General features: G+C 54.8%; 1 protein-coding gene across 1 annotated transcript in view; it reads right to left on the reverse strand.

Annotated features, from left to right (window-relative positions):
- The window catches only part of PITPNA (phosphatidylinositol transfer protein alpha), a 45,692-nt gene extending 33,227 nt beyond the window's left edge, over positions 1–12,465 (reverse strand). Inside the window, exons 1-3 of the mRNA XM_062215459.1 lie at positions 12,255–12,465; positions 8,458–8,488; positions 2,885–3,030 (exon numbers count right to left, since the gene is read on the reverse strand). Coding sequence (XP_062071443.1) covers positions 2,885–3,030; positions 8,458–8,488; positions 12,255–12,274 — 197 coding nt within the window. The 5' untranslated portion in view covers positions 12,275–12,465. The remainder of the gene's footprint in view (positions 1–2,884; positions 3,031–8,457; positions 8,489–12,254) is intronic.
- Between the last annotated feature and the right edge of the window lie 2,990 nt (positions 12,466–15,455).

Raw genomic sequence — 15,455 nt, forward strand, 5'->3', positions numbered from 1 at the left:
GTCAGAGTTGGCCGGCGCCGTGGCTCAACAGGCTAATCCTCCGCCTAGCGGCGCCGGCACACCAGGTTCTAGTCCCAGTCGGGGTGCCGGATTCTGTCCCGGTTGCCCCTCTTCCAGGCCAGCTCTCTGCTATGGGCCCAGGAGTGCAGTGGAGGATGGTCCAGGTGCTTGGGCCCTACACCCCATGGGAGACCAGGATAAGCACCTGGCTCTTGCCTTCGGATCAGCACGGTGTGCTGGCCGCAGCGGCCATTGGAGGGTGAACCAACGGCAAAGGAAGACCTTTCTCTCTGTCTCTCTCTCTCACTGTCCACTCTGCCTGTCAAAAAAAAAAAAAAAAGAGTTACACAGAGAGAAGGAGAGGCAGAGAGAAAGAGAGAGAGAGAGGTCTTCTTTTTTGTTTTTGTTTTTTGACAGGCAGAGTAGACAGTGAGAGAGAGAGAGAGAGAGAAAGGTCTTCCTTTTGCCATTGGTTCACCCTCCAATGGCCGCTGCGGCTGGCACGCTGCGGCCAGCACACCATGCTGATCCAAAGGCAGGAGCCAGGTGCTTCTCCTGGTCTCCCATGGGGTGCAGGGCCCAAGCACTTGGACCATCCTCCACTGCACTCCCGGGCCATAGCAGAGAGCTGGCCTGGAAGAGGGGCAACCGGGACAGAATCCGGCGCCCTGACCGGGACTAGAACCCGGTGTGCCGGCGCTGCTAGGTGGAGGATTAGCCTAGTGAGCCGCGGCGCCGGCCGATAGACAGGTCTTCTATCCGCTGGTTCACTCCCCAATTGGCCATAATGGCCAGAATTGTGCCAATCCGAAGCTAGGAGCCAGGAGATTCTTTTTTTTTTTTTTTTTTTTTTTTTTTTAAATTTTTGACAGGCAGAGTGGACAGTGAGAGAGAGAGAGAGACAGAGAGAAAGGTCTTCCTTTGCCGTTGGTTCACCCTCTAATGGCCGCCGCGGTAGCGCGCTGCGGCCGGCGCACCGCGCTGTTCCGATGGCAGGAGCCAGGTGCTTCTCCTGGTCTCCCATGGGGTGCAGAGCCCAAATACTTGGGCCATCCTCCACTGCACTCCCTGGCCACAGCAGAGAGCTGGCCTGGAAGAGGGGCAACCGGGACAGGATCGGTGCCCTGACCGGGACTAGAACCCGGTGTGCCGGCGCCGCAAGGCGGAGGATTAGCCTGTTGAGCCACGGCGCCGGCCAGGAGCCAGGAGATTCTTCCACGTCTCCCACACAGGTGCAGGGGCCCAAGAACTTGGGCCATCTTCCACTACTTTCCCAGGCCATAGCAGAGAGCTGGATCGGAAGTGAAGCAGCCGAGACTTGAACCGGCGCCCATGTGGGATGCCACCACCACAGGCAGCAGCTTTGCCTGCTAGGCCACAGCGTTTCTAATGGTAGCTTAGAGTGACTTCCATTCTTGCTGCTTTATGTTGACTCCACCTTCAGCCAGCTCACAGTTTATATTATTTGGGTTAGAGACTCAGTAAATGTATGTGGTTTGCTATGGATTTTGGTACACATATCAATTCATGCTTCATTTAAAAATATTCAGCACTTTGGTCCAAACAGAGGTAAAAAACCTCACTGGCAGCTTATTTCATAATATCAGAATTTAAAATTCACCTAACCCAGCAATTCTTTTAGAAATATTTACTATAGATTTATGCACACAAGTATATGAACGGATTTATATAGACAGAGTTTTACTGGAAGATGTAGACATCTGGAAATGACTATAAATATACATCAAGAAAGTTAAACAACTTGCAACCTATCTGCACCTCATAATACTGTGAATACTGGGACTGGCACTGAGGTAGTAGGTAAAGCTATGCCAGCATCCTCTATGGACGCCTGTTTAATTCCTGGCTGCTCAGTTTCTGATCCAGCTCTCTGCAGCCTGGGAAAGCAGTAGAAGATGGCCCAAGTGCTTGGGCCCCTGCCATCCATGTGGGAGACCTGGAAGAAGCCCCTGGCTCCTGGCTTCAGACTGGCCTAGTTCCAGTCATTGCAGCCATCTGGGGAGTGAATCAGTGGATGGAAGCTCTCTCTGTCTTTTCCTCTCCCTCTGTAACTACCTTTCAAATAAATAAAACTTTAAAAAGTAAAAAGAATGAGGCAGAATATGCTGACTATATAAGTGTCAAAAGAGCAAAGTGGTGGACATTTGGTGCAGCAGTTAAGACACCGTTTGGGATGCCCTTGTCCCATACTGAAGTACCTTGGTTTTGTTTTTTGTTTTCAGATTTATTTATTTATTTGAAAATCAGAATGACAGAGAGGGAGAGACAGAGAGAGCTCCTCCATCCATTGGTTCACTCCCCAAATGGCCACAATAGCCAGGTCTGGGTCAGGCCAAAGCCAAGAGCCAGAAACTCCACCTGGGTCTCCCACATGGGTGGCAGAGGCCCAAATACTTTACCATCTTCTACTGCCTTCCCAGGCACATTAGCAGGAAGCGAGGTCAGAAGTGGAGCAGCTGACGCTCTGCTATGGGGTGGCCGCGCTGCAAGCAGCAGCTGAGCAACTGCTGTGCCAACAGTGTCGACTCCAAAGTGCCTGGCTCTGCTCCCATTTCCAGCTTCCTGCTAATACGCTCCCGGAGAGGCAGCAGGTGTTGGCTCAAACAGTTGGGTCCTTGCCACCCATGTGGGGAGACCCAGATTGAGTTCCTGTCTCCTGGCTTCAGCCTGGCTGGCCCAGCTCCAGCCATTGCAGGCATCTGGGGAGTGAGCCTTTTGTCTGTCTCTGCCTCTCAGATAAGTAACATGTTCTAGATAATCAAAGAAGTAGCACCTACGCCCACTCTCACAGATGAAGCGACTTGAGCAACAGGCTAACAACCTGGCAACACGCACACTTGACCGCCGTCCTCACAGCACATACCTCTGCAGGTGGTAGATCTTGTGTGTGTACTGGCCTCGCTCACCATCCTTCTCATAAGGCTCGTTCACCAGCACCTCCACGCCTTCACCGCCACCTGTCTCATTTTTGCTGGCCTCAGCCACAGAATACAGCTGCCCTACTTGGTACTACAGGAACAGAGAGACAGGCATTATTCTTCACAGTTGCATGCAGTGCAGCTGCCACAAACTGTCCCATCAGATCACCCTGAGGTCCCCCGCCCACGAGCGTGTGCTGTAGTTTCACAGCTGGCGTTGTCCATCTCAACACAGAGCACCTGAGAATGCTGTGCCATGGCCTCTCTGTAGCCATCAGATGTGTTTTATTGTACCCTCCCCATTTCCACATCATCCACTGGGGGTTAAAGAGGCAGGGGAGGGGCCGGTGGTGTGGCGCAATGGGTTAACGCCCTGGCCTGAAGCACCGGCATCCCATATGGACGCTGGTTCAAGACCTGGCTGCTCCTCTTCCATTCCAGCTCTCTGCTATGGCCTGGGAAAGCAGTGGAAGATGGCTCAAGTCCTGCACCCGCCTGGGAGACCCGGAAGAAGCTCCTGGCTCCTGGCTTTGGATCTGCACAGCTCTGGACACTGCAGCCAATTGGGGAGTGAACCAGCGGATGGAAGACCTCTCTCTCTCTGCCTCTCCTCTGTGTAACTCTTTCAAATAAATAAATCTTTAAAAAAAAAAAAAAAAAGAGGCAGGGGAATACATTCAAACTCACACTGCCATCCAGAAAACAGATTATGGACTCCAAGGTAAACCTTGCCCCAGACCTGTCTCTGGTATTAAGAACCGAAAACACAGGCCAGCGATGTGGCATAGCGGGTCAAGCCACTGCCTGCAGTGCTGGAATCCCATATGGGCACCGGTTCAAGTCCTGGCTGCTCCACTTCCGATCCAGCTCCCTACTATGGCCTAGAAAAGCAATAGAAGATGGCCCAAGTCCTTAGGCTCCTGCACCCACATGGGAGATCTGGAAGAAGCTCCTGGCTCCTAGCTTTAGATCAACCCAGCTCTGGCTGTTGTGGCCATTTGGGGATTGAAATAGCAGATGGAAGACCCCCCCACCTCTCTTCTCTGCCTCTCTATAACACTGCCTTTCAAATAAATAAATACATCTTAAAAAAAAAAAAAAAAGACTTGAAAACAGAGGCCAGTGTTGTGGCATTGCAGGTTAAGCTGCTGCCTGCAGTGCCAGCAACCCATATGGGTGCCAGTTCAATTCCCAGATGTTCCACTTCCTATCCAGCTCCCTGCTAATGTGCCTGGGAAAGCAGCAGAGGATGGCCCAAGGGCTTGGGCCCCTGCCACCCACGTGAGAAACCCAGAAAAAGCTCCTGGCTTCAGCCTGGCCCAGCCCCAGTTGCTGTGGCCATTTAGGGAGTGAAACAGCAGATGGAAGACCTGTCTTTCTCTGTCTCTCACTCTGCCATTCAAATAAATAAAATAAATCTTAAAAAAAAAAAAAGAAAGAAAAAAGAAAAAAAGGAGGATCTGAGTTGGTTGCTAGAAAATCTCTTTATCCCATTCATGTAAATAGGTCCTAAGGCTTGACTCATTATCCAAAAAAACTGACCCATTGCACTGTGAAATCCACAACCCTCTGCTGCAAAACGGGTTCATCTACTTGCTTTTCTCCAGCGCTGGACCCCTCCTCAATCCAGAAGCAGCTAAGGGTGTTTCGGGCACCTGAACCTCCTAATGGCTTCCAGACTCTCAGTGGGGCTGAAGCAAGAGTTCCTGCTTCCCATAAGGGATAGCAAAGTCCGGGGACACCCTCTGTGCAGGCAGTTACTAGATGGCAAAAGCCTGGACCCCTTTACTTGGGTCACGGGCCACCCTACGGAGTCACGGGTCAAGATCACCAGTCTCCTCCAACCCCTGCAGGACAGTTCAGAGTTGGGGTCGATGACCTGGGCATCGTCCAGGCCTGGCCCTCCTGCCCCTTCTCGCAGGGAAAAATAAACAAACAGCAGGTCAATGCAGGGAGTTAAGCCTGTGCTGCAGGACATCTCTCTCCTATCACTGCTGGGGCCATGCAGGCACTACAGTTCAGGAAAGATGAGATAAAGAAAGCAGGTACTTGGTTCCTGGACAAGTCAGGACTGGTTTTTCTCATCTTCTACCACCACCCCACAAACTCCTCGTGCACCCAGAGGTGAAAGCCCAGTCTGTCTCTCATGGTAAAACAGAGAGGCTGCAGCGCTGGGCCTCTGCCACTTCAGCCACGGTCTGCCACAGCAAGAGCAGAGGCAGCTTCCTGAGCACCGCAGGGACATTTCTGGGCAGAGTCTGGAAGGCAAAGCAGCAGACCAGGACAAGTCCCTCTTCACCACAAAGCTGAAAGACTCTAATTTCCAAAGCACACGCTTAGCACACAACGCCAGGGCCTAGTCAAGCAATCAAGGCTCAGTAAAACTGCATAAAGAGGAACATCTGGGTAACAGCCAGGCACCTTGACCTTGCAAATCCTGAGTAACATCAGTGGTGCCTCAGTGCCCCCTGCCTGGACCCCCAAACTGCCCCTGGGCCTTTCCAAATCCAGCACCTTGCGAGGCACACACGAACATCCCTATCAAGTGGGTCAGGGTTTGGCTGGGCCAGGGGTTCCTAAGGAGGAGGAGGAATTCCGTGCAGAGAGCAGCCAGAAGCACATCGACCACTGACTCAGCAATCCTAAAGGGCAGGCTAGGGAGAGGGCCAGGGCAGGGGCCTGGGCTGCTGGGCGAGAGGCCCCCAGCAGAGGCTAATCGCCTTCATTTGGTTGCTCTTCGGAGGCAGGAATCAGGGGGCAGGCTCTAAGAGGATCAGTCTGTTGGCTGGCATCTTCCACCTTAATCTCTCTTGATATTCTGATCCTTTAATCCCAATGAGAAAGTGAAGGCAGTTTTGTTAATCCAAGGGGGTAAGACTGGCCCGCACAAGCCACAAGTGAGGGACACTTTCTACGCCACAAGAGTTCCCTTCGGTATAGTTGCTCTGCATCCTAGGAAAGCAGCCACCAGACTTAGGGCAGGGGTGGGGTCACCATCCAACAAGAACCCCCCAGGACGATCACTGCTGGGGCCATGCAGGCTCCCTTGTCCTAAAGAACTAAGACACTTCGGCAGTCTTGGGGTAGGGACCCAGGAAGACGGAGTGGAGGGGCCTGAAAGACGGACATGAAAACCAGTACCGCTGTTGGTCCCCATGCCCCTTGTGTGACCCTGTCAGGCCAGGCACCATGGGCGATGGGGCCACGGATCTGGAAAGAAGTGAAATGGCCCTGCCCCCCGTAGAGGCCTGGCTGACTAGAGCCAGGAACCATTGGTGGACACAGCCACGCCAGGCAGCCAGGGTGCTGCAGAATACCTAGAAACCCTGTGCAGCATTAGGCCAAAGGCACTGGCCAGCCAGAGCTAATTCTGCCTGAAAATATTGATTCAGGCCATCCAGGTGATTCTAAAACCATGACCTGCTCCTTTCTCTTTCTTCTCTCCACCCCCCAAATCAGAAAGCTCCAAGGGCCTCAAGTCATCGCCTCCAATTTAGGAAGTGAAGCCACCAGTCACATGATGCCGGCTGTTCCCATGGGAACCGGGAGTCGGGATGGGCTTATCGACAAAGACTCTGAGAAGGTCGATTGTTCCTTGCTTCTCCTTTGGCCTCCCCATTCAGGATTTTTCTGCTCTTCTGGAACTAAGGTCCCAGCCATGAAAAGAGCAGCTTCTGCTTCAACCCTGCCCAGGCCAGGCACAGCTTTCTCGTTCGTGGTTTCCTGCTGAGAATGGGCTGACTACAACTAGACAAACAGACATCCTCACCAGAGCTTACCCTGACAGCTACCCCGCCCCACTTGCCACTTCCTCAGCGCTACCAAAAAAAAAAAAAAAAAAAAAATCACAAGCTAAAAACTGCCAACTGCAGGCACTCCCAAGGTGGGAGTTCCCCTCCTGCCCTTTCTTGGCCACCCCATAGGCAGCCAGCGTCCTGGCCCCTACGGCCTTCCTGCAGAGCGGCCCCAGGGAACTCTAGCACAGGTCTGGGCCTCCTTGGCTCCTGGGACCCCAGCGCTACTCACGTTCCCACCCTTCCTTCCATCAACAGTTTCCCTCTAAAATGATTCCCTTTATCCCTATGGAATAATCCCTATGAAATCATTCATTTTATCTCTAAATAGCACACCCAGGAAACCCTGAGTTCCCGGGGGTCATGCGGGGCATGGGAACTCATCCTGGACAGCAGAGAAGTCACTGGATCCCAGGAGCTAAGCCCCCAGGCAATGGGGACGCTGGGCCTTCCCGCTAGGCTGTCTGGCTTGGAAAAACATCAGAAAACCAAGTCTTGCTATTCTTATTAAACACAGCAAAGCCCTCAAAGGTGGTGAGTAAACAGAACACCACCCCCTAAACCAACACCTGTCAGCCCAGGTACCTGGTTCCCTGGCCCCAGGTACACCTCAGGTGCCTCCAAGTATCACAACTTCTACCCAGCCATCCCTTCTTTTCTCCAGGTTCCCCAGGCTCATTTCTCTCATCCGTTCTTCCCAGAACCCCCAGATCATGTGCAAGGCCCATCTCTGTCCCCCTCCCCCAGGTTCCCACAGTTCTTATCAGACACATGGCCCAACCCTGGAGACAGTCCTGCAGGGAGCCAATGCCTGCCCACCCCTCTTGGGGGCCAAGAAGCTTGGACATCTGTCTCAGCTAAGGGTGCTGTGGGCTCTGCTGGCCTGATTTCACTTTTCAAAGGTCCAGTCCATATTTGGAACAGAGTGGAAGTTATCCCAGGAGCTTCATGCTGGCGTTGCAGGAAAGAGAGGCAAAGCTCTGTGACTGAGGGTGCTATTCTGGCTAAGGAGCCTCACCCAAACTCCACTTGACCTGGAAGCCGGGAGAAGCCTGCGGATTCAGAAGGAGGCAAGGAGTAAGGCTACACCAGGGAAGGAGTGGAGGAAGTTTAGGCGAGGAAGGGCTCAGTGACAGTTTTTGCTGTCTAAGAGAGCAACTCTGAGTCAGCACGGCCTTTGAACCCTCTTGTGGCAAACACTGCTGCCAGATCCCAGACAAAGGACGTCAGGCTCAGGGACCATAAAAGGCCAGGGGACCAGCCAACCCATGTGTTATCCCTGCCCTCCGTAAAAGGAGGAGTCTGCGTCTGGGCCTTGCCAGCAGTCACCCGGCACGGCCAGGGAGGGCCTCCGAGATTTCCTGCCCTGCTGGTTTGTTGCACAACCGGAGAGCCATGCACACTTCCCAGGCAAGTCATGGAGGTGTCAGCGGTGCACACACTTAATCCCATCAATGACATGCCCCAGACAGGCACAGCACAGCAGGTAGAAGGGGCTGGTCTATTCTCTATTCAAAGCACCCAGCATGCCAAGAGCTTGGGCCGGGCTGCACACAGTCGCTCAGATACACAAATAAGTGCCTTCCTTCAACTGACAGTGACACAAGAACATGCGCACTGAGCCCTGTTCTCTCTCAGAACAAACATGAAAACTGCACAGCAAATGTGGTCACTTGGAGTCCCAAGCACCCGCATCCAGCGAAGGGTGAGAAAGGAGGACTTACCTCGTCTACAGACACAGGCAGGATGACTCGACTGCAAGAGAGGGGAAAGACAGTGTCAACTCCAGGCTCTGAAACCTGTCAAGGCTCCCGGGGAGCAGCTCGGTCAATATCCACACTTTTGCCTCATGTGCCACTCCACTTACTAGAAAATCCCCGCAGAGAACAGCCCTCTGAGGGCGTTGAGGTCAGGAGCCTCTCGTGCCCTCTGGCCTTCCATTGACGACCTCCCAAATCAGCGCAAACCTGTCCCCGCATCAGTCCACTCCCATGTCCAGGACTCACACTTGCCCCCACCCCCGTCTTCCCCAGTAAGACTTGCCAATGAGTAGCAAACCTGACACAAGAGAACCACCATGACTCAGAGCCAAAGAATCAGGGCCTGGGAAGTCACATCTCTGTGAACCCACCCTCCCAATAACCACTCCCAAGGTGAAAGGCGAGGACGGGGCCCCTTGCACACTTAATCACCCTAAGAGCAGTTACCGGGCACCTCTGCTCTGGGGCAGGACCTGACAACACAAAGTATGACCGTGAAGCCACCCTGGAAGATACTGATTGTGTTCTGACCTCCAGAAGCTGTCCAAGAGCACCTAACACTAACCACTTTCTTTCCTCCTTCTCCATCTCAAAGACCACCAATTGTTTGAGGTACCACCAAAACCTTATGGAGAAGCCACAGGCAATGTGAAGTCCCCACAAAGCTCAGAACTCCACAGAGGTGGAAGAGCCAAGAGCTGGTTGAGGCACTGCTCGAGGAGGCTGTGAGGTCAAAGGGCCACCGCCTGTGACCCATATGGGTTCTGGTTCAAGTCCCGGCTGCTCCTCTTCCAATCCGGCTCCCTGCCAATGGCCTGGGAAAGCAGCAGAAGATGGCCTAAGTGCTTGAGTCCCTGGACCCACCTGGGAAACCTGGATAAAGCTCTTAGGTTCTGGCTTCACTCTAGCTATTGTGGCCATCTGGGGAATGAACCAGTGGATGGAATATCTCTCTGTCTCTCCCTCTCTCTCTCTCTCTAACTCTGCCTTTCAAATTAAAAAATAAATAAGCAAGCAAGCAAGCAAGCCTTGGTTATCTTCATTCAAGTCAAGCCAGTTCCCAAGCTTAGACGCTCAGTGCTCAGAGCCCTGCTGGCACCTGCCGGGCCCTTTTGTGTGGGGAGTGCTTGGTGAAGCAGGAGCCCCAGGCAATGGGTTCAGCAGCCCGGCTCCTGTTCCAGGCTGGTCAACAGCTCACTATACTCTGGCTGCACATGGTCCCCCCAGGAAGCAGGAACCATACAACGGGACCTGAAAGAAGAGCACCAAGGCAAGGCACCACAGAAAAGGAGCAGGAAAAACAAAATGGGCTCCCGTCTCCTGTCTGCTAACCCCTTCCTCCAGAGGACTCACATAACGTAAATCCTGCCGCGAATGCAATCCTCTCTTAGAGAAAGCCAGCAGAGCAGAAAAATGCTCCCAAGTTGGAGGCCAGAATTCCTGCACCCTCAGAGGAAACTTCCTAGAAAACAATCAACCTTTTGTCTTCAAGAGCACAGCAAAAATCACATCCAGGAATTTGCAGAAATCAAATCAAGGAGAATCTTGTTGGAGGAAGTGTCAGGAAAATAAACAGCGACAACTTTAGCCGCTGGGTGGGCACTGAGACTCCCAGCAGCCGGCTCCTCACAGCACATGCTAAGGCTGTGCACCCTAACGTGTCTGCCTTGCTCTGTGGGAACTAAGCCACTTGAGCAGTAGGAAGGTACAGCTCCGGAGGCGGAGGCTGGAAGCACTGCTGGGCCCAGGCTGGAGCCAGGCTCGCTGCGGGGTGACCTTCACTCGCACCCTTCCCAGAGCGGCAGTCCTGCAGCCACAGCCAGGGGCCTCGGATGCCCCCTGCCCAGGGATGCACACCCAGAGGCCAAGCAGCCTCTGCATCCCTGGCACCTTCATGGGGGGGGAGGGGGGGAAGCACGGGAGAGGAGCACCTCCTGCAAGACTCGCTCAGATCTCCTCCGAGGCCCCTTCCTTGCCTTACCCAACCTCCTTCTCAAAACTACAGATTCCTGCAGTCCTAGGAGTCATCTGGGGACAGGGAGAAGGATCGGAAGGATGGGAAACGCCTGTCAGTTGGGACACTCAAGATTAAAATGCAAAGCGCACCAGGTTCTCCTGCGAGCCTCCCGGGGTTCTTCCTCCTGGCCCCAGAAAGCTCTGAGTTCTGGCCCGACTGACACCAGACTGGCCGTCCAGACAGGTGGCAGCTTCCAGATCACGCTCTGCAGAGGAGCGGTCCAGCTGGGATGACAGCTGGGTCTCTGCTCCCTTTGTTATCCGAGCTCCACACTATGTCCTGGACAGCCCAGACACCTCCAGGGAGCACGCCTGCTGCAGGGGGGCAGAGTGCCTTCTGCACACCTGCCCGGCTACCCAGAGAGTTCCACAAACTCCTCCACTCACACATCTCCCGCTGCCGGATTCTGGGGCCGCCGGCCCAGTGCAGCCCCCTTGCCCCAGCTTCAGGGAAGCCAGTTTCATTGCAAATTCAGCAACACAAATCTAATCTCTCCCCTCCTAGGGGGGCCGGAGTAGGTGGGTGGGAGGAAGTCCTGTGATGTTTGCTTGGAAGCAGGAGCTTTAGGATGGGTCACCTTGTATTTGAAAGATTTAGCAATCCAAACATGCCCTCCTACCATCCAATCCCCTGGATTTCAGGCACAAACCCATCTGCCTGCAACTCCTCCCAGAAGGCCCCAGGCTCTCACCCCCCAGGAACTTTGCCACGGTTCACACGGTGGCTTTACCAAAACCTCAATTCCTCAAAGCAGTCGCCCCATCTCTTCGCACCAAGACTGAAAATCCCCTACAGACAGGCTGCCCCTAAACCAGCCCCCCAGCCAGGTGTATTCATTCACAAACACACTCTTCCTGCAGGGCCTCTCAAGTCACCAGGGTAACTTCCTGGCCCTCTCCATCACCACTACTCATTCAAGAGCCTGCCCAATATTCTCTGGACCCCTCACCCAAGTGTCCCTAAGCAGGCACCCCCAGCTTTGCTCCAAATGCTTCTTCCTCTGCATTCACCACAGGGCACCCTGGCTCCCCAGCCATCCCCCGGGGGTTTAGCCCCCTCTGCTTGACCTCCTGAGGCCAGCCCCCGTCATCCAAGCCTGGCCCTGGCTCCCTAGCCCTTTTCCCGGGGCCACCTGTCCCAGGCCTCCCCTCTGTGCCCAAGGCGGCCCCTCCTACTCAGGTGTCCTCACCACTCCTGCCCATCATCTCCACTCCACTCCGGAGCTGCCTTATCTGATCGTCCCAGCCCCTTCCATCGGTTCAGCCTCAAGCCCCTCCCCACCACGGCCAGCTCACCGGCCCTGCCTGTCCTTGTGCGACTGTCCCTTGCCCCTCAGACAAGTCCGCCGCTGCCCGCGGGTCCGCGGGCCCCTACTGCAGGTCTGATCTTGCCCCTTCGCCCCCTCGGCCCCGCCAGGGGCCACCACACATCTCATCCAGTGCTCTCCGTCCCCTCGGCCCCTCCTCCTGCCCTGTCCAGCTATCCCTGTCCCCTTGACCCCACCTCGGGCCCTGTCCGGCCCTCGCTGGCCCCTTGGCCTCTCCTCAGGCCTATTGGGCCCTCACTACCCCCTTGGGCGCCACCTCAGGTGCTGTCCGGCCCTCAAGGTCCCCTCCGCCCCTGCTGGCCCGCCCAACAGCCCATCGGGCGCTCTCCATCCGCTCCGCCGGGCCATCAGCCTCCTCGGTCGTCATCCCCGACCCCCCCTTCCTTCTCGCTTCCGCACGGCCGACCGGACACTCACTACTCCTTGAGCAGCACCATGTCGCTTCGCGGCTCGGCGGCTGCCCGCTGCCCGCCCGGCCTCCTGCCCGCTTCCCGGCGGCCGCTCTCCCCGTGGCCCGGCCCAGCCCGGCTGCCTGTGGTCCTTCGTCGTGGTCTGCTCCGTCCCCGCCGCTCCCGCTGCGGTCACCGCGCCGGCTCCTGCTGCCCGGCCTCGCCGCCTCCCGCGCCGCTGCCGACGCCGCCCGGAGCTCCGGTTCCGCAGCGCCGCGCGGGGGCGGGGCGTCTCTGCGGCAACCAGAGCGTCACACGCAGCCGTGCGCGCTGACCTCAGCAAGGAGGCGGAGCCTCCCCGGGCCCGCCCCCTGCCCTCCTTAAATGGGCCGTGGCGTCGCCTTCGACTTCCAAGGTGGGCCCCGGGTGTTGTGCGCCCGACCCGTGTAGTGGGCGGAGCGGACACCGAGATGTCCTGCTCTTCCATCAGGGACGGATGCAGCTGTGAGTTAGGGCCTCCGCGGTGGGGGGGAACCAGGAAAAGATTATGTCCAAAAAAATTAATAGCTGAGTTGTGCAAATGCTCCTCCCTGCGCTTGGCTGCTCGCGGCTCCACTGCAGAGACAGGGGGAAGGCAGAGGTTAAGAGACTCGCCCGAGTCCACAGCTAGTGTGTGAAGGAGCTGAGGTTTTCACCCGGCAATCTTCGTGCAATGTCATTCATCCAATAAATGTTTGCCAGCTGTCTGCCTTTGTACCCAGCCTGTGCTGGGCTGCAGTTGTGCTAGGGGTTAAGACCCGGAGATGCCGGCATTCCATGGGCATATGGGTTTGAGTTCCGGCTGCTCCACTTCCCGTTCAGTGCCCTGCCTATGCGCCTGGGAAACCAGCTGAGGATGACCCAAGTGTTTGAGCTCCCCACCTGTACCCACATGAGAGACCCAGATGAAGCTCCAGTCTCCTGGCTTTGAACTGACCCAGCCTGGCTGTTGAGCTCATTTGGGGAGTGGTCCAGTGGATGGAAGATCTCTGTCTTTTTCTCTGTAACTCTGCCTTTCAAATAAATAACTAAATACAATTTTTTAAAAAGATGTATTTGTGGGGCTGGCGCACGTAAAGCCATTGCCTGCAGTGCTGGCATCCCATATGGGTGGCAGTTTGGGTCCTGGCTGCTCCACTTCCAATCTATCTCTTGCTATGGCCTGGGAAAGCAGTAAAAGATGGTCCAAGTCCTTGGTCCCCTGCACCTGTGTGGAAGAGCTGCGAGAAGCTCCTGGCTCCTGTCTTTGGGATCAGCGCAGCTCCGGCCATTGTAGCCATTTGGGGAGTAAACTAGCAGATGGAAGACCTCTCTCTCTTTCTATCTCTCTCTCTCTATGCCTCTCCTCTATCTGTGTATCTCTGGCTCTTAAATAAACAAATAAATCTTTTAAAAAATTATTTATTTGAAAGGCAGAGTTATAGAGAGGCAGAGAGATAGAGGAGTCTAACCTCTACACCATAAGCTGGCCTCTCCAATTTTTTATAAAAGATTTATTTACTCATTTCTTTTTTTTTTTTAAAGATTTATTTTTTATTTATTTGAAAGATAGAGTTACACAGAGACATAAAGAGAGGTCTTCCATCCGCTGTTTCACTCCCCAGATGACCGCAATGGCCGGATCTATACAAATCTGAAGCCAGGAGCTTCTTCCGGGTCTTCCACGCGGGTGCAGGGCGCCAAGGACTTTGGGCTGTCTTCTACTGCTTTCCCAGGCCATAGCAGAGTTGGATCAGAAGAGGAGCAGCTGGGACTAGAACTAGCCCCCGTATGGGATGCTGGCACTTTAGGCCAGGGCGTTAACCTGCTGCGCCACAGCGCCGGCCCCTATTCATTTCTTTTAAAAAAAAATTTTTTTTTAAATTTTATTTATTTGAAAGAGTTGGCCGGCGCCGTGGCTCAACAGGCTAATCCTCCACCTTGCGGCACCGGCACACCAGGTTCTAGTCCCGGTCGGGGCACCGGATTCTATCCCAGTTGCCCCTCTTCCAGGCCAGCTCTCTGCTGTGGCCCGGGAGTGCTTGGGCCCTGCACCCCATGGGATACCAGGAGAGGCACCTGACTCCTGCCTTCGGATCAGCGCGGTGCACCAGCCACAGCGTGCCGGCTGCAGCGGCCATTGGAGGGTGAACCAACTGCAAAAGGAAGACCTTTCTCTCTGTCTCTCTCTCTCTCTCACTGTCCACTCTGCCTGTCAAAAAAAAAAAAAAAAGAGTTACACAGAGAGAGAAGGAGAGGCAGAGAGAGAGGTATTCCATCTGCTGGTTCACTCCCCAAATGGCCGCAACAGCTGGAGCTGCACAGATCCAAAGCCAGGAGCCAGGAGCTTCTTCAAGGTCTCTCACGTGGGTACAGGGGCCCAGGGACCTGGGCCATCTTCCACTGCCTTCCCAGTCCATAGCAGAGAGCTGGATTGGAAGTGGAGCAGCCGGGACTCGAACTGGCACCCATATGGGATGCCTGAACTGCAGGCGGCGGCTTTACCTGCTGTGCCACAGTGCTGGCTCCCATATATTCATTTGAAAGTCAGAATTACACTGAGGAAGAGACAGAGAGAGAGGTCTTCCATCCGCTGGTTCACTCCCCAGATGGCTGCAATGGCCAGGGCTGAACCAGGCCAAAGCCAGGAGCCAGGAGCTTTTTCCCTGGATAGGAAGTGGAGTGGGTTAACCAGCACCTGCAGTGCCAGCATCCCATATGCGTGCAGGTTCAAGACCTGGCTGCTCCACTTCTGATTTTTTTATTTAAGACTTTTTTTTTTTTTTTTTGAGAGGTTGAGTTACAGACAGTGAGAGGGAGAGAACAGAGAAAAAGGTCTTCCTTCCATTGGTTCACTCCCCAAATGGCCACAATGGCTGGAGATGTGCCGATCCGAAGCCAGGAGCCAGGAGTTTCTTCTGGGTCTCCCACGCAGGTGCAGGGGCCCAAGGACTTGGGCCATCTTCTACTGCTTTCCCAGGCCATAGCAGAGAGCTGGATAGGAAGAGGAGCAGCCGGAATTAGAACCGGCGCCCATATGGGATGCTGGCACCGCAGGCTGAGGATTAATATGCTGCACCACGGCACTGACCCCTGCTCCACTTCTGATCCAGCTCCCTGTTAATGTGCCCGGGAAAGCCGTGGAAGATGGCCCAAGTGTTTGAGCCCCTGCACCCACATGAGAGACCTGGAAGAAGCTCTTGATTCCTGG

The sequence above is a fragment of the Lepus europaeus genome, chromosome 18, assembly GCF_033115175.1.
Source record: "Lepus europaeus isolate LE1 chromosome 18, mLepTim1.pri, whole genome shotgun sequence".
Lineage (NCBI taxonomy): Eukaryota > Metazoa > Chordata > Mammalia > Lagomorpha > Leporidae > Lepus > Lepus europaeus.